At 38.0% G+C, this 21,776-nt stretch overlaps 1 protein-coding gene across 1 annotated transcript in view; it reads right to left on the bottom strand.

Moving 5' to 3' along the window:
- Positions 1–21,776, bottom strand: part of LOC101856354 (endoglucanase 17-like) — a 53,876-nt gene that overhangs the window by 22,388 nt on the left and 9,712 nt on the right. Inside the window, 4 exon segments of the mRNA XM_035970629.1 lie at positions 13,072–13,122; positions 15,620–15,807; positions 20,028–20,208; positions 21,410–21,425. Coding sequence (XP_035826522.1) covers positions 13,072–13,122; positions 15,620–15,807; positions 20,028–20,208; positions 21,410–21,425 — 436 coding nt within the window.

Below are 21,776 nucleotides of genomic sequence, written 5' to 3'. Positions count from 1 at the left end.
TCTTCTTCTTCTTCTTCTTCTTCTTCTTCTTCTTCTTCTTCTTCTTCTTCTTCCCTTTTTCCGTCTTCTTCTCCTTTTTCTTCTTCTAAATTCTTTTTAGTAATTCCTTGATTGTCTATAACATTTCATTTCGAAAGGTCTAATTCATCATGTATTTTATTTATTAATGGCTCATGCTTCAGATCTGTATATCTTTTTTGGTGGAGAACATTGAGCACTTCTTAGAATTTTTGTTTTCATTCAAAAAACAAATTTGCATTGTTCTTTTCTGGTGAATTTTATATCTGGCTCCAAGACAGTCTAAGCTGCTTACTCTTTCTATTTCTTATCCACTGTTTTTATGACAGCCTTTTCATGGGGATCTTAAAAAAAACGTCTTCAACATTGAATGCTGAAACATAAATATTGTTTTAAAGAGAAGTTGTGCAATATTTTAAGCAATATGAAGTAAATAGCACATACATTTTTAAAATAAAAAATAGCAAAATAGCAGAGGGGGGCTCTAGTGGTCTAGAGATTACGGTTTTTACCTGTCATTCGAGGTCCCGGGGTCGAAACCTGACAACTACGAACTTTTTTTCCTCTCAAATCATCTCCTTTCACCCCCTTTCCTGCTTTTGTCTCCACTTCCTGCCCACCACCCCTTCCCACCTTAACCCCCTCCTCTTGGCTTCTAACTCTTTCTGTAACCTTTCTACTGCTACTTCTTGGCTTCTTCTTACCTGTGTTTTTCAGCCACACCCCTATTCTTAGAGTAGGTAAGACCTAACATTTATCCTTCTCTGAGTGATAACGGCGAACAATGTCGGAGGACCCGTGCGCAAGTTACAGACGTTCAAGATCCCTTGGTGATCCAAAATTTATAAAAGTAGGCCTCGGCCGCCACTCGGACAAAATTGGTCGCCTTTAAGCACAAGGGGGCTATCCCAAAAAATTCTGTTTGGAGAAAATCGAAGGTAAAGTTTTTGTTCCTTGTTCATTTTCTTTAAAAGGCTAGGAGAGTTTTCTATATAACTATAACCAAACAAATAAACACACCGATGAAACCAAACTTCTCCTATGGATAGGGCAATGCCCTCCTTTGGTGTAGGTCGAGATTTCTTGAAATCCCCGAAATCTGGGTTAGCCCACTTGTCCTTAAAAGCGACAAATTCAAAATTAATTCCTACCAAACTGAAATGTTTAAGGGGGGGGGGAGGGGGGGGGGGGCTACACCTGAAGGCTGTCTCGCTTATTACTGCACCGAATTTTACCACGTTTCACACATATAACAAGCATAGTAAGGAGTCTTAAAATCCGCAATCAAATTTGAGAAAAAAGTTTCGTTTCCATGGATACGGCGGCCATATTGGATTTTGTTGACATGTCATACGTAATGAATATCACACTTACTGCTCATGGAAATTGATTGTTTTTTTTTTTTGCATGCATGTTAACAAACATTGGATCTAAAAATCTGTCTGGTTTTTTTCCTAAACGAATTAGAAAATGTTTAATGAATTTTTTCCTGAGGTAGCATTCAAGTTTGCAAAAAATCCGTGAAAATCCACACTCCAGACACCACCAACAAAAATTTATTCCATATATCAAAAATTCAACACACAAATTTTTAGTAATACCTCTTTTCTTCCTTCTGTGAAAATTTCCTGAAAATTGGATGAAAAATGGTGGAGTTATTCAAAAAAGTATAGACAAAAGTCACGTTTTGAGAAAACGGCCGATAAAGAAAAATAAAATATTGACTTTATGAGGAAATGGCGGTTACAAACATGCCCGGAATGGGAAAAAATACGATTTATTTTGGGTTATGAGATGAAATAGTTGTAGGAGAGAGAAGCTGAGGAAGCTAAAACTGTCTGCAACTCAAATTCCATAATTTTGAGCTGAATCTTGACTTTGGGGGTGTAGCCCCCCCCCCCCCCTCTTAATGTTTCCGGCTCGCTCATATTATGACCTTATGCAGTTGCAAGCGCCGCAAAACACAAACAAAAGGAGGGGGTATAGTCTATTTTCTAAGGACACGCTGATACAGTAAAACTACCCTTAAAAAAATAAAGTACAGTTTTACTGTTGAACGAATGCTGTGAACTATTCTGATGTAGTCAGGTCGATGACAATCTTAAATTGATACTGCTCCCCCCTCCCCCCTTTTTTCCCCCTAAAAAGAATACTCAACCCTCACTCTAATAAAAAAAAATGTACCCGTCATCCTATCCTCACCCATCCCCCCCCTCGAAAATATCAACCAAACAAAACAACGATAATAAATAAAATCTTTCAAAAAAGGAAAGCGAAAACAAACAAACAAATAAACGAAGCAACATCACCAAGAGCAATAACAACAACGAAAACAACAACAACAACAACAACAACAAAAACAGCAACAGCAACTACAACTACAATCGTAACAACAACAATAACAATGACAACAACAACAACAACAACAACAACAACAACAACAACAACAACAAAAACAGCAACAGCAACTACAACTACAATCGTAACAACAACAATAACAATGACAACAACAGCAGCAGCAGCAACAACAGAAGTAACAACAACAACACCAAGAACGACAGTAACAACAACAACAACAACAAGAATAACAGCAACAACAAGAACAACAGCAGCATCAACAGCTACAACAAAACAAACCTTAAGGATGAAAGGTCCAAACCGCCGCCAATCTGCTCAGCTCATGTTAGACATCGATGAGGGGAGACAATTGCTAAGATGTGTCTTTATCAAGGAGCATTTGTCACAACCTTCCCTCATCTATTATTTCAAATAATCTGATCTGATTTGTTGACCACAGAGTTAATAATAACGACTGAACACGAATAAAAGACCCAATAAAACAAAATAGAATTTTAAACAATAATTAAAAAACAACTGTAAACTGTTTGTACTCCCCAATGGATATAATTTACTTAATTTTGAGAGCAAATCATCTGATCCGATTCATTAGCTACATAATAATATTACTTTCTAGTGATAACTGACCATAAACAAAAAACAGATTAAGGATTAAAGCTTTTAAGTGTTGTATGTGTGTGTGTATGTGTGTGTGTGTGTGTGTGTGTGTGTGTGTGTGTGTGTGTGTGGTTGGGGGGGGGGCGAGTATTAGCGGACGTCTCTGCGGTATTAAGCTTTTCTGGCAGCTCACTTATCTGGGTGTTGTTAACGTTGTTCAGTCTTGTAACTATTCTATCGTTCCTGCAGAATTCAGGTATTCGCCTGCAGCTAAACAAACCGTTGAAAAGCAGGTAAAATAAATTCCCAAAGGACACAACATCCTACCGCCGAGTCAAGGATCGAAACCCCATGATTTTAAAACTGCTAAATCTCAGCATAACCCTTAAAGCAAAAACCTAACGAAAACAAACAAACAAACAAAACAATCCTCAAACTATCAACACAAACATAGTGGGACCGCGTTTGATATTATCAATGTCAGTGAGATTTAGCATTTCAAAAGGAAGTTTTTAGTAATGTTACTATACCCGTTCCGGGACTGTGCAGTCCCCTAGCGTAGCTTATTGCAATGGGGGACTGAAAAGAAACACACACACACATACACCCCAAGCAGTAAACGTGAAACCAACCTCAAGTCGCCTAGTGACGTCGACAAAGCGGGTCGGCTACGGCGTGGGACAAAAGCCCAAGGAAGGATTGCAATACCTTGGAAGTAGAGAATCGTTGGTAATACTAATACTAGGCCTACTACTAGATCTAGATCTTAGCCTAAACATAATAGAAACAGACTGCAAATATTATTGTTTTAATTGAAGAGGAGCGGACCTACCATAAAGACTTTGTGTAGTCTACAGTCTATGCCATAAGTACTCCTACTACTAGATCTAGTGGGTCCCTTTTGCGCGCTGGGAATCATGCATTTCGGTTTCGATTGTGATGAAATTTTCTTTTTTGCATTCATGGATTGACGAATTAAATGTATGTAAAAGAATTAATAATTTGATTTGCTGGTTTTTATTTTTCGTGCACTTTTGCAAGACTGTATAATGCATATAATATTCGCAATAAGGGAGATAATAGTGACTTTGAAAATTATATGAAATTCTGATAGATTACTTCCCATAGTGCAAGCATCAAGAGATATTGAAGTGAGTTATTTTTCATTATATGGAAAGTTTCTTGATTCGTAATGTAAGGCATAAATACATCCATTTCGACTTGTGGACCAGGTGGAAAAGGGGGGGGGGGGGGGGGGCGGGGGGGGGGGGGCAGTGTTGATCAGCAGCTTGAATTTTCGACATTCAAAGATATTCACTGCCTAATAAGGTTGATAAAGGGGGTGGACGTGTCTAACCCATACCATTTTCCATTTCAAAGATGTTTGCACGAATTCAAGTCGTTCGCACAATGTTAAAAAAGGGGGCACTGCTACATTGGACCTCATAGGACCACACGACAATCACAATGGGCACTTTTTACTTTTACTTTTATCCTCAGCTTATACCCTATTGGGTGTACCGGGAAGAAAGAGACGTCATAAATAACTACAGTCACTCCGATGGGCACAAACATTTGTTTATTTTTATTTTAATCAAAAATCAAAATGAACAATGTTGCCTTATTCTTGCAAGGCATCTCCACATCAACGACCGCCATATTTGGATACATAATATTCTATCAATACATGATAATCAATCAAATTCAAACATATTATAATACTGCACAATAGCAGAGACGACGTGGAACGTTATTAATAAATAACGTTCCGCCAAAAATATAGTGCACATCGGGTAACAAAAATCATAAATAACTACAGTCACTCCGATGTGCACAAACATTTGTTTATTTTTATTTTGATCAAAAATCAAAATGAACAATGTTGCCTTATCCTTGCAAGGCATCTCCACATCAACGACCGCCATATTTGGATACATAATATTCTATCAATACATGATAATCAATCAAATTCAAACATATTATAATACTGCACAATAGCAAAGACGACGTGGAACGTTATTAATAAATAACGTTCCGCCAAAAATATAGTGCACATCGGGTAACAAAAATCATAAATAACTACAGTCACTCCGATGTGCACAAACATTTGTTTATTTTTATTTTCATCAAAAATCAAAATGAACAAAGTTGCCTTACTGGAGAGCCTAGGTGCATACTATGAGAATCCAAATAAAACATTCCCCGATTATTACCAAAACACCCAAACTACAATGATGTCGGCCTACTGGCAACATTTCAAAAACATATAAATTGAAACGAAACAAAATAACCAAAACCAAATCAAACAAGACACAAAACTGTTAAGTCGACTTTACATTCTGATTAGGCCTACATTACATAGGCAAAGAAACATTTAACATCTTATATGTTGCTGACACCGCAGACAGTGGGTATACGTAGCGCTCATTGAAACACTCTTCAGATTTCCAGCGACCTAAAGTTCTCTGGTAATGTGGTGTTCCACGCCTGAGGCAACATAAGCTGTAGCCCCAGTAGGTCTAAATGAACGAGCAGCCTGTGAACCCAGAGTCATAAGCCCCGCCTCTTTTATGCACTTGTTTAATGTGTCAGCAACTGCAGCTGCCGAGATGGCAGAATAAGGGGCATGTAACGAAAGAAAAACTGGGGAATCCCCGTCTGCATCAACCAATGGTTGCGTGCGAGACAAAAAGTCTTTCATAGCTTTAACTGGGTCAATAATTTCTTCTGTTCCTCGTTTAATGAGGACTTCATGTCCTGTACGATTCGAGTCCGTTTTGGTAGCAAAAAATTGGATCACCATAGACCCGTCTTCCTTAAACAGAAGTTGTTTTCGTTTAAAACCGATTGTTGGGGCGATATCTGATGGGCGACACATCGCTGCGAAAGCAAGTAGTGTACAGTAATTGCTTTCTGTCTGAGTTGTCGAAGTGTCAAAAGATCGTTGTGACCCCAATTCCTAAACATAGACATAAACAATTGAATCGGTAGTATTTTTGGTGAGCCCTTTCGGACGTATGGTGTTTATTCTTATCAAAGATTTTACAAAATTGTCTAACAATTCATGATGCACTTGTAAATCATGAGCCTTCAACCAGTGTTTCAGAGCGGAAGACAAAGATTTTAGTAACGATTCAGGTCTCTCTGATTTTTCAGCCTCATGATTTAAAAAGTTAAACAATAACAGCTAACACGTTGTCAGTTTTAGGGGGGAAAGCATAATCATTGATAATGCAAAAGCTATGAAACTTTTTTAAACATGCATTATACTGCCTCAGTGTTGAAGAAGCCAAGAAGTTTGGATATTTTTCAACGCAAGCCAGAGGCCAACCTTCAGCTAACAATTTTCTTTCCCAGATATCCCCCAGGCGAACCACGCCCACTTGTGATTCTTCAATGGTTCTGGAGTTTGTATTCCCACTTGAGTGCACACAGTTTGGCTTTTGGTAACTTTATTGGTGGAGCCACTGATAATTGTTTTAATCTTTGGTAAAACCACTGGGCCTTCCATTCCGGAGCAATAACTGTGGCTGTTGCCTGTTGCCGGCAAATAATATCCAGCACCTGATCTAGAAGTCTTATTGGTGGATTCACATAATTGTTTTCCCAGTCCCCAGTCCCCCTGGATCAGCGCATCTACTCCCATTGAGGCTGGATCTAGAAACCGACTGTTGTACTTTATGCATTTGGTTGTCGCCATAGTGGCAAACCTGTCTATGGTGTGAGGCCCCCACAGTACATTTAAATAGTCGTAAACTTTCTGATGTAGACACCATTCGTACTGGGAACTTAGTCGACTCAACGTATCGGCCTGTACGTTGAGCACACCTTTCAGATGTTGAGCTTTTAACTGTATGTTGTATTTGAGTGCTAATGACCACATTTCCCTCGCAATTCGTGACAATTCCATTGCAGGGCCCCCTTGCATATTGATATAACAGACCGCCGACACATTGTCGCTTAAAATAGTCACTGATTTGCCCTTTATTTGTGACAGGAAGGCCAAAAGACCTAATAGCACAGCTAGTGTTTCCCGAAAATTGGAACTTTTGTAAGACTGTTCTATCGTCCAATAGCCTTGGGCCTTCAAACCGCTTGAAAGCATAGTGGCTCCCCATCCTTCTGCCGAGGCATCAGTGGCTATTTCAATTGAAATGCTTTGGTGTCTAAATGCTTTACCATTCCATGCCTCAAAGGCTTTTAACCACCAACGTAAGTCTTTAATAGTTTCAATGTCCAGTGTCAACAGATCCTGCCAAGAGGTCCTTGACCTTAAACATCGATACAGATTGCGTAGCAGGAGCTTGGCAGGCGTGACTGCTTTGGTCATGGACACAATTTGTCCGGCGATTCTCGCCAATGCTCTGGCCGTTGCTTGGCCCTTTTTAAGCATTCTTTTAATGTCTTTGTTTACCTTGTCAATTCTATTTTTAGGAACTTTTAACCAAACTGCTTTGTCATCTACCCCAGTTTGTACCAAAAATCCTATGAACTAACATTCAGTATTAGGGGTAAAACAAAACTTTTCCAAATTAGTGTGCCAGCCAAGTTTGCCCAACTCCTGTATCGCATACTCAATTTTGCCCTCAATAAGAGAGGCATCATCACACAAATAAAAATCGTCTACATAAGACACAGTCTTCAAGTCATTTTGTCGCAAATGTTTCACCACCTCACGAACAGTTTTGCAAAAATAATACGGGCTAAAATTACCCCCAAAGGGCGTCACCATCCATTTATAAAACGCATTTTTCCATTTAAAACACAGATAGGCAGAATACTCTGGGTGTATTGGAATATGATGAAAACCCTGTTCCAGATCCCATGTGACCATATGTTCATTAACATTTGTTATTTTTATTAGATCTTCAATTGATTCATATACAAATGAGGGTGGTGATATATGTTTATTCAGATGTCTCAGATCAGTTACTAATCTAAAACCTTTTTTCTTTGGAACTACGTTTATTGGTGATACAAAATCCGGATTACTGTTTGGACACTGCACAATACAACCCGATTTTAACAAACGACTAACTTCTTTGTCAATGAACTCTGCCTCTAAGGCTGTGAATTTTCTATTATTAAAGTAAAAACTGTTTGGTTTAGTAGAAAATGGCAAGGTCACACCTTCACGTATCCAGTTTAACACTGTATTATTATCTGAAATTGTCTCCCAGTAACTAATATTGTCTCGAAGTGTATTTGCTCTGAACATTGATAAAATATCTTACCACACACTACACATTGGTTTTTTGATGACGTAGGTATTGACCTCAATTGTCATTAGTCAGCCCCATGAGTATCGTAGTCTGGTCTGCCAATTGGAGGCCTGGAATTAAAGGTTCTGCCGGCGAAATCATTACGCGTGTTGACACCATTCCCACGGTAACCTCGATAGAATCCACGGCCCGTTGACCTGCCTCCTCTGTGAGTTGGGTTACCCCGTGTGGGTTGTGATGGTGATGGCCGAACAGACAAAGTTGACGACCCTGCCGCGACTCCAATGTTGTGTAATGCACTGTCCGAAAATGTTGATGAATTATTTTCAAATTGTCTGAAGATTCTAGCCGTTTCCTGATCAAAAGTCGATGTGACCACCAAATTTGTATACTCTTGTTGAAGAAAATTTATTTGGGCTGCCACACACGTAAATAAGCAATTCAATGCACCTTCTGAAACATTTGGGCCATTGCTAGTGACCGGAATCTGATGTAGGATTTTAATGGCAGTTTCTGAGTATCTGGCACAATTTTGACAATATTTTCAATGATTGTTTACAGTCCTGCTTTATTCCCACTGCGCTATCTCTCACTTTGTAATTATCAGGAACAGGAGTACGTTGAAGAGTTTCTTTGATTCGTTCGAAATCTCTCTGAATATCAGCTGCAGTAGACGAAGAAGTCATCACACTTGGACTGGTAGTAGTGGGATCGCTATTCGACCTGTCGTGGTCTGATGTGTCATTCGCTAGATCCGCGTTCACATCTTGAGCAGGAGGAGATTTACTTTCTTTTTTCTCAAGGTTATCAATGCGTTCATTGATTTTTATCAAATTGTAATTGAAAACTAGATTAGATAACTGATGGAGTATCTTAGAAATGTCTTCCTTCGCAGCCATTGGCATTACGTGTAGAATAGATTTATACCAGACTGTGTAAAATTTACTAGATCTAGATCTACATGTTTATTTCATACTTGGTCTTGTGTGTATCACACAGCAAACCAGGGCCAGGCCGGCTGGTAAGCTTAGAATAGATCTAGATCTAGATCTAGATCTAGATCTAGATTCTAGATTAAGATAGTCAAGTATTTTGAAAATTCAAAACGTCATAGATCTAGATCTACTTATCACTCTAATGTTAAATCAACACTGATGTATAAACTGTCCGTTTGGAATGATAAATCCAGGTTTCGTTCAAGTTTTACCGATGAAACAAATCAAATTGTATGAAGTAAACATCTGAGATTCATAATGGCGGCCGCTTTGTGAAGGTGGACAATAGCAAAGACGACGTGGAACGTTATTAATAAATAAGGTTCCGCCAAAAATATAGTGCACATCGGGTAACAAAAATCTCTCTGTCACTAGCCGGAGAGCTTGGATCAAGGGGATGCCGTGGGTGGTTAATGTTTCCCTGACTCCATCTATCCAGGTCTTTTTTGGTCGTCCCCTAGCCTTGTTGCCATCCGCTTTTTGTATATAGGTACGTTGTGCTGGGTGGTGCGTTATTAATAGCATGAGATGTCCTAACCATTTGATTCTTTGGTGTTGGATGTGAATCGTGACATCCTTTGTGCCCACACTTTCTCTGATTACTGTGTGTTCAATTTTGTCTCGCCTGGTTTTGTTTACTGTTTTTCTAAGGCATCGCATTTCACATGTTATAATTCTTTGCTCTAATGTCTTGTTCGTGGTCCATGTTTGGCATTGGTAGATGAGTGTTGGGATGAAAATGGTGTTGATCATTTTGAGTTTTGTTGTCATGTGGATGTTCGGATGTTTCAGTAGTGGAGTAAGCTGGTAACTAACATTATTGGCCTTTTGTACTCGTGTTTCAATTTCTCTATTCAGTCGCCCATCCTCTGTAAATACAATTTCGAGGTACTTAAATTCTTGGACCTGTCTGAGACTGTTGTTGTTTATGAAGTGGTCCTGGCTTTTTGCTTACTTTCATTATCTCTGTTTTGTTGATGTTGATCTTCATGTCAAAGTTGTTACATTCTTCGTTTAATCTGGTGGTGTGGTGTTGGAGACTTCGTTCATCTTTGTGTGCCAGGCTTTGGTCATTAGCGAAGAGTAATTCATTTAGGGCGTCTTATTCTGTGTTGGCCTCTTTTGTAATTGTATCCATATATATGATACATAATAGTGGTGATAGGACACAACCATGTCTTATTCCTGATGTTATCTCGAACCATTCTATGAGTCCCCCCGACGTTCTTACTGTACTTAATATGCTGTTCTCGTAAATGGCACGGATGTTATCTAGAAGTTGGTCTCTTACAGTGTAGTTTTCGAGTTCTTTCCTTAGCTTGTTTCTGTTCACTCTGTCGAACGCTTTCCCCTGGTCGACAAATGCTATGTTTAGTTCCCTGTTTTGTTGTATTGCCCTTTCGCACATTTGTTCTAGGGCAAATATTGCATCCTCTTCCCTTTCTAAATCCCATTTGGGCCTCACTCAGAAATGGTTCAACTTGATGTCTTGTATGCCATTCTAATATCTTGGCGAACGTCTTGCCCACATGGCTTAGTAGTGAAATTACTCTATATATTCCAGCATTCTCTTGCTGCTTTTCTTCTTCCAGATTGGTACTATGATCGCTTTTTGCCAGTCGCTGGGAACTTTTCTTTCTGTCCATGCTTTCTGGAAGATTTTTGTAAACCAAGTTATTCCAGTTTCACCACATGCTAGGTTGGTCTCCGGGGTGAGCTCATCTATTCCTGCGCTTCTTTTTTTCGGGCGTGTTTTAACTGCTTGTCTGACCTCTGATGGTAGGATGGTTGGTTCTTCTTCCTCTGGGTGGCTTGGTTGGAATTTTTTGTTTGTTTGCTTTTGGGAGGTGTTCAAAAGTTCTGAGAAATATTTCCTCTATCTAGATTAGATTTAGGAGGCGTCGATAATAGGGTTTCCTGTTTTGTCATTAATTATAGCTGTTTGGTCGTACGGTTCTTCTCTGAGCCTCTTTGACTTTACACTTCTGGAAAAGTCACGTGGAGATTTAAGGCACAGTTCGCTTAGGTGTTCTCCATATTTTGCCCAAGATTCATTTTTTGATGCTCTAACAACTCTTTTGCAGTTCCTTCTTGCTAGTCTGTGTTGCGTGTAGTCGTTTTCGTCCTTGGATTATAATTTTGTACATTTCTGAAAAAGTTTCTTGTTTTCTTTGATGGCCTCTTTGACGCTGTCATTCCACCATGGTGTTCCTTTAATGGATCTTCTCCTAATTCTCTTCTGTCCACATACTTTTATCAGTGTTTCTGTTAGCAAGTTTTTAAAGAGAGTACATGTTTGTTCCACTTTCATTGAACTAGTGTCTTGGTTTTCTAGTCTCTTTGTGATCTCGTCCTCATCTTTCTGCACATTGCCCTCTTCACTGAGTTTTCTTAAATTAATTTTCTTTGAATGTTTCTTTTTCTGTTTTTGCGTGTGTTTTTTTCCCTTCTTTACTCGTCATCATCACTAGTCAGTGATCTGTATCAAAGGAGAAGTTTGGGATTGATCTTGCATCAGTTGTTTTTGTTCTGTTTTTGTCTCAGTATGAAGTCAATCTGTGAGGAAATTTCTAGGTTGTTCCATTTGTACCACAACTGGGTCTGACTCGGCCTGTGCTAGTAAAACGTATTTGTGATGTATAATTCATACTCTGCACAGAGAGCTAATAGTTGTTCCCCGTTATAGAATTCAAAACGTTCCCATGAAATTGAAAGACACATTCCGAAAACCCCCAAACAAAACAAAACGAAAACAAAAAAACAAAACAAACAAGCCTTAACGGTGTACAGTAATACCAACATGAGACTCGTTCTCCACGTTTAGAGAGTTTACGGCCAGCTTGGCTTTTCAATAATCCTGCTCTGAACTATCAAGGCGCATAGCTTCTCTTGGACGTGGAAAATACAAATACATACATTCGAAATTCACAACATTTCGTCTGAATTTTGATGTATTTAAATACAGCATAGACTGGTGGCATTCAAAGGACCCATATACTTGGTGATTTTCGGTCCAATCGTGAATGTTTAGTTGTTTACCGATTGGTGAAGTTCAGCCACTTCTGCATCTAAAAATAACAAAGACAAAGTTCTAAAAGTTTCTTTTCCAATTCACAAATTACCCTTGAAAAGACGGAAATAGTCGAGCATTTAGCAATTCTGTTGCAAGAAACAGGCTCAAAACCTTTGGTGCAGTTTGCATATTACGTTTTTCATTTTCATTCTACCTACATAGAACTTCCAGGAACTCTTTGGTAAATACAAACAAAAAAGTTGCATAAAATCATACAGTTTTAAAAATTAGTAGATTCACAACAGATCGTGTAACCTATATTAGATAACATGCTACATAATGTCAATATAGTTCAAAGAATAGGTTAAATTATAAACATATTTAAAACCCTCATATGGTATTTAAGAAGTTCAATCTCGCCGAATTGGGTAAAGGGGTGAGGACTTTGGTGGACACATTTTAAAAAGAAATTATTCTATGGTGTTTATTTTCAAGATGACAGCCCCTTCTATAACAACCGTAAGCAAGCATGCACAAAAAGGGTCATGTAAAGATTTCAACATATCTAAGTCACATATAGATTTTACCTCAGGTTCTTGGTTTAAAAAATGGGCCTTAGATGTCGCCCCTATCTTCAAATTTCAAAATTAAAGACCGCGAAAACAGTTAATTAAATCCATGATTCTAACAAACAGATCGAAGTCTAATATAGCATTCAATATTACAGAGACAAATGTTTAATAATACACTATTCAATCTATATTGAAGAGTAATGCACATTAAAACAGTAACAATCTGTCTTGCAGACCATCAAGAGAGCCATCAGGTCATCGTCGGACGAGTTGACACCCTTAGTGTTTGCACTGACAGTCAGTGCGTACGCTTGGCATTTGGTGTTGTTTTTGCAGGGTGACAATACCTGCAACATACAAAAAAAGAATTTAATGGCCCTTCAATGATCCTGCTCTGAATTAACATTCAAGGTACAGGCCTATAGCTTCACTTGGACGTGCCAATTATACAAGCATTCGCCATTCACAAAACTTCATCTGAATTTTGATGTACTTAAATAAAACACAAACTGGTGACATTCAAAGGACAGGAAGCCCCTTATACTTGGGGATTTTGGGTCTAATCCCGAAATTTGGGTTGTTTAAGATACCTGCCATATAACGAAATACGAAATGAAAGGCTGTTATTTTTTTGGTTGACCTAGTGTGTGCATATCCATAATGAGCCAAGTTTTTTTTCTAACAAAATACTATTCAACGAAATGGAGATAATGATGGGAAATAGAAATCTGAGCTTCAGCAGATGTTCCCCTTGAATTTGAGGAATAAAAGTTTTAGCTGCTTTCTTCTTGTTTTAAGTTATAAATTGAGTGTGCATTAGTTTTTGGCTCCCCCTCGTATAATGGCACTACGACAACTGTAAGTTGAAAAAGTAATACATAGAGTGTTACCTTCTAAACGCTTTTAGCGGAATAAGTTACATTCGCATCTTTTTTTCTTCTGTTCATATTACAGGCACAACTAAAATCGAACGGAATCTGAAGGAAATATGTAAGGCAGGGTGGTGGAATCAGGCTCTCGTCAAAATAATCAAAGTGAAGAAATTTGCATTTTTCCGCAGGTTTGTGAATTTTTATCAATTTTTTTGTTTTTTGGCTCAACACCTTTCATGTCCATTAAAGAACTCATTTCTGTGTGGATTTTTCTTAAAAACGTTGATTAAAGACACACAAAATGTAAATTTTCAGTTACCACGGACTGTTAAGCTAAGTATAACTACCTTTTGGCGGCCGTTTTCTCACTAATTTTTCGTCTGAAAACAGGTGACCCCACTTCTTCATTGGCAAATATCTCGACTTGTATTCAAGATAAATGGATATTTTTTCATGGAAATAAAGACAAGTGAACAAGCTTTAAGATGACACCAATAACTCTACATGCCCAAAAATTGACGAGAGCCTGATTCCCCCACGCTGCCTCACATATACTGGCGTCGGTAACAAAGTGGTTCGGCTACCACGCTCTTTGTCATGAGGTTACGGGTTCCGATGTTCGAGCCTCAGCTCAGTCGGATGTTGTGTCTTTGGGAAAGGCACTTAACACGAATTTCCCTTTTGACTAGGTCCTTTCGGAGATGGACGTTCAACTCGGAGGTCACGCCTCATAAATAGCCTAATAGTGTTGCTAGGGGGTTAAACTTATACCATTTAATTATTTTATAAAAATTCGTTGACAAGACACATTAGTTGTGAACTGTCAGAAATCTGTTGTGCATAACATCAACAGTGTAGTCAACTTACTGTATTGAAGCTGAGAGCGACATTCTATTTTCTCTAAATGTTTTGTCTATCTACATCAAAGTTACTCTCTCCATTTACCTGCCTATCTCTCTTTCCCTCTCTTTCGCTTCCCCAATCTCTCTCTCTCTCTCTCTCTCTCTCCCCCTCTCTCTCTCTTTCCCCTCTCTTTCTATCTATTTCTGTTTTTTGCGTCTTTCTTTGTTTTCTGCGTCTCTTTTCTGCCTCCTCCACTCTCTATGTCTCCATTTTTCTCACCATTCCCCTCTTTCTTCCACCCTCCCCCTTACCCTCCACACTCCCCCTTTCCCTCCACACTCCCCCTTCCCCTCCACATTTCTCCCCATTTCTGTTTGCAATTTAAATTTTATCAAGGAATCTTCCATGTTAAAACCAAATTAAATTTTAGTTCTCCAGTAAAATTAGAATCAGCAAATTTATGTTTATAATGAAACAAAACGAAAAATCAGGGGGAGTTTTCCAAGCAAAAAGGCATTAGGAGTACATTTTATGCCTCATTGGCTTCACATGAGCCGAAAATGACGTCATTCCGTCAAAGTATCAAAAGCTGAACCGAAAAGTGAATCCAACGTGTTTCAGTGCTAACTTTCTTGGAAAATATAGAAGAAGAAGAAGAAGAAGAAGAAGAAGAAAAAGAAGAAGAAGAAGAAGAAGAAGAAGAAGAAGAAGAAGAAGAAGAAGAAGAACAACAACAACAACAACAACAACAACAGAGCTTCCCAAAAGTCTATCACATGTCGCTGGGACCAGGTTGAGCTAGCGAGACTGCGGTCGGACCATCCTTGGAGTTTAAGATGGTATAAGAACTTTGTAAATGAAGAGCTCAGCCCATGTTGCCGAAGATACGGCCATGAAAAGGAAGATGTCAAACATATGTTTGAATGTCCAGGAACAATGGCAATTCGAATGGAGTTATTTGGGCGAGTGGAGGTGCCGCTAAGCATATTGACAATGGAGCCGAAAAAGAGCCTCGCTCTCGCTCGAAGATTTCTTCGTGGAGTCCGTCAAGCCCATTAAGGAAATAAAAAAACAACAAAAAAACAACAACAACACCAACACCATCGCTTTAGTTAAACAATGGACTGACCAGCCAAAGCTCCCTGGAATCCGGAGTTGTAGTCTGTGGCTACCTCGTTGTGCTTGTGGTCATTCCTTGCATCTTCGTAACCGTTTTGAAGGTCAGGACCCCCTACGACCCCACCTTGGAGAATTTGTGGGCTGTTGCCAGGGCTGTCTCTATTCGAGGTGTTGCATGGTCCGTGAGTGGGGCAGGATCTAGAGAGCGATGAGGTGTGATTAAAAAGGATTATATGAGATAATTTATCTTTGAACGATCAGAGAAAGACTGAGATGAAAAGAGTGAATAAAGCTAGGTTGTTGAATATTAATTGTGATGAGATAATATAAAATAAAGCTGCTTAGACAACAGCCCCCCTCCCTCGACGTCACTAGCGAGGTCCTGAGGAACGCTGAGCATTAAATTTGGAGCAGTCTTGATATATATATATATATATATATATATATATATATATATATATATATATGAATGTGACTTGTTTTTTAAATTGTAGAAATTTGGCAAAGCATTTTTTAAAAAGAAAATGAAGTTGTCATGTTATCGCTAAATTTTTGTGTGATGAGTTGGGCATGTCTTCGCCACTCTGGAGTAAACTATTGAAATTTTATTCTTACCATGGCGAAGATATAGGTCTCTATTTATGTACAGAGCTAAAGAATGTTCCTTTCTGTTACCAAATTAATATACACCGTTGATTTGAAACTCTGGACAAAACATGCACATTTTGGAGTTTATTTGATTAATCAGGTCAATCACTAGGGATGTATGTTATTTAAAATATTTGTTTATATTAACCTTTTCATTTTCCACTCTAGTAGGACCGAGATGCGAAAACAGTCATAATTTAAATACAATTGTTTTTTCGATAATTTAGAAACAAAACCAGATACATGCATAAAACCACCTATACAGACAGTGGTCAGCATAGACTTGTCCTAGAATCCATAAATAATGGCATTGTATTAACGCTTTCCTTTTTATAACTCTTGAAAAGGGTTGGTAACGGAGAGGAACATTGATCACGGAAAAGAATTTGAGGTAACGGACAGAAAAATACGGTAACGGCAAGGAAATATATGATAAACCCCAAGTCATACAGATAGTAAAAACAAAAATCTATCTAGGCTTATCAGATGCTTGATCAGAACAGTGCCTATTCAAGACACTTACGGTGTTCAAAGCTGATTTTAGGAACTCAATTATGAATTTAACTTCCCATAACATGATCCATGCTTTGAAATTGTTTTTACCTTTGTCTTGACAGATTTCATTTCACCCCTTTTGAATTTTCGTTCTCTTTCACAACCACCAATGCAAACCATGTATATTTGTCACTAACAGTTCTTCCATCTAGCCATGGCACAATTTTTCAGTCTACACGTTTTACATTCCATAAACATACAGGATCTGTCGTCAGCTGAGCACATGGAATGACCCAAGAGAAAAAAAAAGCTGTACCAACAGCTTTACATAGCCTAATCAAGGCTGTGATTAGAACAAGCCTTGCACATGTATGTCTGCCTTTCTGAATCTTTGGTATGTGCAACCGAGATTGTTTTTAATTTGTAACATGGCATAAATTTTATCAGTGGTGTTGAGTACTCTGTAAAAAATATCCAGTATAGATTATGCAGGGGGTCAGTCTTGTGTCTTTTTTGGTTTCTTGACGTCTTTATTTACAACTGTACTTTTCTTCCCTGAGAAAGTCGGTGATATTTATTCAACATGAATAAACCACTTTCATGTATCCACGGCGAACTGGAACTAATAGTGACCCTTTTTGTAGGTGTGGATTTTCAAGACTGGCAATTTCGTTTTTATAGATTACACTGGTCAACAAAATTCTGAAAAATGTTTGGCTTAGGCATGTGTATATGACTTTCATATTGAATTTGCGTGGTAGAATTATAATCTTATGTCAGATTTTCGCTTATCATGTCACGTCGCATTTTATTTTTCTCTTTAATTCATTAAAATATAAATCCCTAACATCGCGTTCGCCTGAGAATCAAAAATACAATTTTAGGCGGTTACGTTCAGCTCGTTAAGTAGCATCTATTTCTCAAGTGAAATCATCTTCTGTCCAAGTAATACGTCATCACATATGACACTTTTAATATCCGGTCCAGCTAAAATGGCCACTTTCAACTTAATTAACACAACTGGCGTTTGGAAATTTCTTTTTCCGTCCAGACACCCAAGCAGCACACCAGAACCCCCCCCCCCCCCCCTGTTTGTGGACAATGGCCACCTAATTCAAAAAATTAATTCTAAAAATGACACGAGTGAACAGTGGAAATCACTTACATAATTAGCTTGAATAATAACAGTAGACTGTAGAAATGAGAGGAGTCTAAACTTAAAAACAATGTGTCATAGAAAAATGGGATAATAGACATTATGCAAATATAGCACACTTGGATAATTAATTTTCTAGAAAAATAAGTTACTTCCCTTGTTTAACAGAAACTTCTTTTTTACCCGCCTCGACAAAATAAAGAATACATGTACCTTTTGATTTTTGCCTGTATTATCAACACACCGTGAGCTTCACTCAGTATTAATTACTGGATTGATTTGCAGGCCACACTAAAACTGACCCCGGGCCATATCTGACCCATGAGTCATTGTTTGCCCATACCTGCCTTAAAATTTACTTATTTTTTCCCTTTCCACTTTCCATTATCAGTGGTCTTTTCCGTTACAACTCGTATTCCCATTCCAGTAACGGAGTTGGAAGTAACTGAAGGGGAAATAGTGTATTTCAAGAATCGTGGAATCAAAACCAAAATAGCTTGCCTCATACATAACATTTGCTCATGGTGATCTAAACAATCGAAAACTCCTAAAATAAACACTATAAGGCTTTGATAACAACATGAAAAAGTGACGGTTTCGGAAAGGAACTAAAGTAAGCTTCAGTTGTCTCTGGTTGGTTGTTTTGACTTCTCCTGAGAGAATACTCCTGTGTAGTTCCCTCGCAAATCTGTTTTGAATGGGCGCGACGAAGGGAGACAACTTAAATTAAAAGCAAAAAGGATCCAGGAGGGGTCTATTCTGACTTCAGCGAGGCAAAACGCTGTCGGTAACGGAGAAGAAAGTGATTTACTGTGGACATACATTGCCATGCCATTTGCGGTCAGCTGCAGCGAGCAATTGAATTGAAAACGATTTTTTCGTATAAATTGAGTGTATAATCTAATTATAAAAAAAGATAGAAGTAACAGCAACATAGTTAAAGGAGGGAGCTATTTATTTTAAGTTATTAAAAAATCTCTGCGACATACGTTTTTCTGCTACTTTTACCTACAAAAGCGCCCACAAAGTCCCGATTAGGCTCAAAACTATGGAATTTGAGTTATAGGCTTTTTTTTTTAGCGTCCTCAGCCTCTCCTACAACTATTTCATTGCATAAAAGTCCCCAAAATCCTTATTTCTTTCTATATCGGGCATGTTTGTTACCACCATTTCCTCATAAGTCAATATTATATTTTTCTTTCATCGGCCGTTTTCTCAAAACGCGATTTTTCTCTTTATTTTTAAACAATACCTCCACCATTTTTTATCCAATCTTCAAGAAATTTTCACAGTATGAAGAGAAGATGTAATACTAAAAATTAGTCTGTTGAACTTTTGTTATATGGAATAGATTTTTGTTGGTGGTGTCTGGAGGGTGGATTTTCACGTATTTTTTTCAAACTTGAATACTAGGAAAAAATTTTAAACAAATTTTATAATTCGTTTAGGAAAAAATCAACATTCAAAGTTTTAGATCTAATGTTTGTTTACATGTATGCAACCCTCCCACCCCCCCTTCCAATCAATTTCCATAAACGATAAGTGCGGTATTCATTACGTAAGACATGTCAACAACATCCGATATGGCCGCCGTATCCATGGAAACAAATTTTTTTTCCTCAAATTTGATTTCGGATTTTAAGACTCCTTGCTTTGCTGGTTATATGTGTGAAATATGGTAGAATTTGGTCAGTTAATAAACGGGATGATAGTCTTCAGGTAAATTGCATTTCTATCTATTTTAAGTTATTAAAAAATCTCGGGGACATACGTTTTTCTGCTACCTTTACCAACAAAAGTTTCCATAAATCCTAAAGTTTGAGGTATAATGGGTTCAAATTCCTCATGAAGTTAGAAAAATGGTTTACAAATACAAAACAATTCGTATCAAGTCTGCGTTCGGTGTCTATTTAAGTTCTACGTTGATAAATGCCTGGGGACAAGGATTTCTACAATTTTTTGAAAAGCTCATTACATATATTATAATGTATATATACTATATATACAAGGATTTCTACAATTTTTTGAAAAGCTCATTACATATATTATAATGTATATATACTATATATATATATATGTATTATACGTATTATATCCGGAAAGTTGAGGATCTACTTACGCTCCCCTGTGGTGAGGTTTAAGCGGATATTTGGAACCGTAACCGATCTCGAAGCTGAAGCATCCACCCTTGATTTTGTTGTCTCCGAGAATGTAGTTGATCTGCTCCACAGCAAACTTCCTGAAAGGGGTTGGGTTGATGTTTTCCTTAGCAGCCAGCAAAGCCAGGAATGCAGCATTGGCTGTTGAGAACATTAACATGGAAATGTGGACGGATGGAGACACAGTCAAAAAACAGAGGAGAATTAGTTGACCCCCGCGCTGTCTGTTCTGATTTTGGCATGCTTTGGATTTTATTCGTTAACAGAAAACAGTACAGAAACAAAGAGAGTGATGGAAAGCCAGCAATTTTTTGTGTGTTTTGTTTTTGTTTGGGAGGGGGAATCTTGACATTATGATTTCATTAATAGTGAAGGAACTATAGATAGATAGATAGATAGATAAATAGATAGATAGATAGATAGATAAATATATAAATAGATGAATAGATAGATAGATCGATAGATAGATAGATAGATAGATAGATAGATAGATAGATAGATAGATAGATAGATAAATAGTACCTTTCCAAAGCATTTTGTCCTGATGTCAGAGCGGTACGCGGGTGTCTGTGGTGTAGCAGCTAAGCGTTTCGATGTCGGACGCAGGAGACTCAAGTTCGATTCCCGAACTGAGACACTGTTATTTTTTACTGAGTATCTTGGTCTTTTTTCTTACATGTTATCTCCCCTTCAGTTTGGGCTAGCTCTGAAAGGCAGGCTCAGAAGCCCACATCCTTACTTACTTTACTTATACTTTTTCATCCTCTGTTGCCGTTAAGCGTCGAGGGGAGATGCAGTTTTCTATGGTAGGCCAGCTCCGAAGCTCTTTCAGTTGTGATGTTATGATTTCTTAGGGTTTCCTTGACACCCTCGATCCAGTTTGTTTGTTTGCCCACTTCCTTAATGATCTAAATTATTGTGTCGATTGGAAAGCAAAAAACACGTACACTTTTAAAGAGCAATAATATGACAACATACTAAGCACTCGTCTCGATATGTCCTAATTTCTTGTTTGATCGCCCAGTCTGTCTTTGAGAATGAGGATTGTGCGGACTCACCTTGTCGCCTAACGTTAAATACAGGTCATCCGTTAGAAATGTATTGTATGTTTCAAGGTAAAGAAACTGAAAAAAGACGTCTGCTTCAAGTAGTTATCGTGGAGAAACCAGGAGCTTGTCAAAATAATGAAATCGAATTAACCATAATAATATTTCCATTAATAGGCAATTTTGCTTAACTTTTATTTGTCGTTAGTTTTGTTTGTTTGTTTATTTGTTTGTTTGTTTGTTTGTCTGTTCGTTTCCTGTTTTAAGGTGGGGGCAAGCTGAGCAGCTTTTCTGACCAAATAAAACATTCTCCTGTGTGGATTTTAAAAACATCCATTGAATTAAAGGAATCAAAAACAACAACAAACAAACCCCAAAGCAACAGCAAAAATAAAAACACCACACAACAGCAACAACAATAACAAAACAACCCCGCCCCCCGTAATAAAAAGAAAACCCATAAAACAACATTTATTGCAATGTCCAAACTTTGGACTTTCACCAAACTTTGTAGGCTATTTTCTCGCTAATTTTACTTTGCCAATAACCGATTCCGCTCTTCAATAATCACTTTTGTCTCGAATTTTACTCAAAATTGACAGAGATAGATAGATCTAGATGGGTATTCAAAGCTTCAAGGTTACAACAGTAACTCCGCCAGCT

Source organism: Aplysia californica, unplaced genomic scaffold (assembly GCF_000002075.1).
Source record: "Aplysia californica isolate F4 #8 unplaced genomic scaffold, AplCal3.0 scaffold00296, whole genome shotgun sequence".
Classification (NCBI taxonomy): domain Eukaryota; kingdom Metazoa; phylum Mollusca; class Gastropoda; order Aplysiida; family Aplysiidae; genus Aplysia; species Aplysia californica.
This window is presented reverse-complemented; position numbering and strand designations above follow the sequence as displayed.